We start from the raw sequence: 2500 nt of genomic DNA, 5'->3' as shown, positions 1-2500 counted from the left end.
CACCCATCACCACACGTACAAGTACTCGCTGCATTCCTTTTTTGATTCCCCCTTCCACAACCCAACAAACTAGTCTTGTACCCCTTCCCCACCCGTTATCAACCTCTTCCCCTCTCCCTCCTATGCAGTGCTAATACAGCATGTTCGTCTAACCCAAAGTCAAAAGTGCATATCATGTAAGAACACTGTTTAAAAAAATGAATAAAAATTGTTAAAGTTTACCACATACACACAGACACACAGACATACATACATACAGGCACACACACACACACACACACACACACATACACACACACAAACACACACACACACACACACACAACCGAACACCGGGTTATGATATAGACTCACTTTGTTTAACAAGTGGGTCAAAAAACACATGCATTCAGCAATCATCTACATAGAAGCAACCTACATAAACCACAGGGAGGCATCAAAACATATTTCTCAACAGAATGCCTGCACAAGGTATGCAAAAAGATGGTCCCAAAACACATTTGTCAGTGGCCATTATGTGTGTATAAGAACATACATAAATACATCTGTGGCATGATGTTATTAAAAATGCAGTAAGTAATACGCTACAGCAAGACATCTTAATAAATAAATCAATCAGTAATTGTATTTCTTTGTTACTGTTGTTGTGTTATTGTTGTTGCTTTTTTGTTTGTTTTTGTTTGTTTTGGGTTTTTTTAATACTGAAGGTGGTAAATATTAACTACTGTGTTCTTGATGTGCACAATAGCCAAGTGGTTAAAAATGTTGGACATGACCCCTTTTATACCACACCTAGCAAGTTAAGGGTGGAGTTGGGGTTTTTTTTTTTCGTATCTCCAAGTTCAACAAATATGCAGACCTACTAATGTCTGAACCCCTTTCTCATGCAGAACATGAACTGCACACATTAAAGATCCTGTAATCCATAAGGCCCACCGCACACAGGCCATCAAGCATCAAGTTTCGTGAAGAGCCTCATGTGCAAGCTTTTCAGGCAGTAAGTGTCTGACGCCAGGTATCAAGACTGATGACGCCAGGCGTCTTGATGTCTGGTTAGAACTTGTCCTATTCCCCAATCCTGTTCCCCTGCTGCAAAAGTGAGGTTGTCACAAGGAACAACCAATCAGAATCTAAATGACACCTGCTGCTTATCAGTCATGCGTGTGTGAGCTCCACACCTTGCTGCAGGTTTCAAGCATTCTCACTACAGTGAAGCCAGGCTTCAAAAAATTATGTGTAACTGACACAAACGCCCCGTGGGCGACAGCCCTAACAGCGTTAGGTGGGTTATGGGAACAAGAATATGCCCCAAAATGGAGTATGGCTGGCTACATGGCCAGGTAAAAATGGTCATGCACGTAACAGTCCGCTTGCATATGCAAGTGAACATGGGAGTTTCAGCCCACAAACACAGAAGAACTGCTATGTTCAACTGTTGGCTCAGTCACTGATTTCTTTACAAAACAGGGGACTTTGGGCCACACATAAACCTTGCCTGATGTCCTGACTGATACACTGTGACTGAGTGATTGTTTGCCTGACTGACTAGATGGTAAATTATGAAGCAGTAAGCATATTTCATTTGTTAGTGTTGATTGTCTCAGGTGCTCGGGGGCTGAGGACGGGGGGGGGGGGGGGGGGGGTTATTTCAACATTGAAGTAAAAAATATTTTAGAAATCCTTTCCTCTATTCTTTCCCAGACTGCCTCGCTGATTCACACACACACACACACACACACACACCTGCAGGAAAGAGGCAGGTGGGGAGATGTTGAGGTCATTGAGGTGGGAGAGCTCGCTGAAGAGGGTGGGCGAGTCTCCAGACATGTGGTTCTGGTGGTGGCTGTGGGCGGCGGCGGCAGCTGCAGCACTGGTCATCCGCTCCAACTGCGACTGCAGCAGGGAGTTGGTGTCGCGCAGCTCCTGCAGCTCTGTGTTCTGCTGGTGCAGCTGGAACGACAACACGCGGTCTGTGTTGGGTTGTGTTGCGTTGCGTTGCGTTGCGTTGCGTTGCGTTGTGTTGTGTGACTGTGCTGTGATGCGCTGTATTGTGCTGTGCTGTGCTGTGCTGTGCTGTACTGGTGTGTTGTGTTGTGTTGTGCTGTGCTGTGCTGTGCTGTGCTGTGCTGTACTGGTGTGTTGTGTTGTGCTGTGCTGTGCTGTGCTGTGCTGTGCTGTACTGGTGTGTTGTGTTGTGCTGTGCTGTGCTGTGCTGTGCTGTACTGGTGTGTTGTGTTGTGCTGTGCTGTGCTGTGCTGTGCTGTGCTGTACTGGTGTGTTGTGTTGTGCTGTGCTGTGCTGTGCTGTGCTGTACTGGTGTGTTGTGTTGTGTTGTGCTGTGCTGTGCTGTGCTGTGCTGTGCTGTACTGGTGTGTTGTGTTGTGTTGTGCTGTGCTGTGCTGTGCTGTGCTGTGCTGTGCTGTACTGGTGTGTTGTGTTGTGTTGTGCTGTGCTGTGCTGTGCTGTACTGGTGTGTTGTGTTGTGCTGTGCTGTGCTGTG

The 2500-nt window shown here is 46.6% G+C and overlaps 1 protein-coding gene across 2 annotated transcripts in view; it reads right to left on the bottom strand.

The window, feature by feature from the left end:
- LOC143288491 (uncharacterized) overlaps window positions 1-2500 on the bottom strand; it is a 57081-nt gene that overhangs the window by 13318 nt on the left and 41263 nt on the right. For both annotated transcript variants that reach the window (XM_076597056.1, XM_076597057.1), the window contains exon 6: window positions 1744-1950. In XM_076597056.1, coding sequence (XP_076453171.1) covers window positions 1744-1950 — 207 coding nt within the window. The remainder of the gene's footprint in view (window positions 1-1743; window positions 1951-2500) is intronic.

Source organism: Babylonia areolata, chromosome 12 (genome assembly GCF_041734735.1).
Source record: "Babylonia areolata isolate BAREFJ2019XMU chromosome 12, ASM4173473v1, whole genome shotgun sequence".
Taxonomy (NCBI): domain Eukaryota; kingdom Metazoa; phylum Mollusca; class Gastropoda; order Neogastropoda; family Buccinidae; genus Babylonia; species Babylonia areolata.
This window is presented reverse-complemented; position numbering and strand designations above follow the sequence as displayed.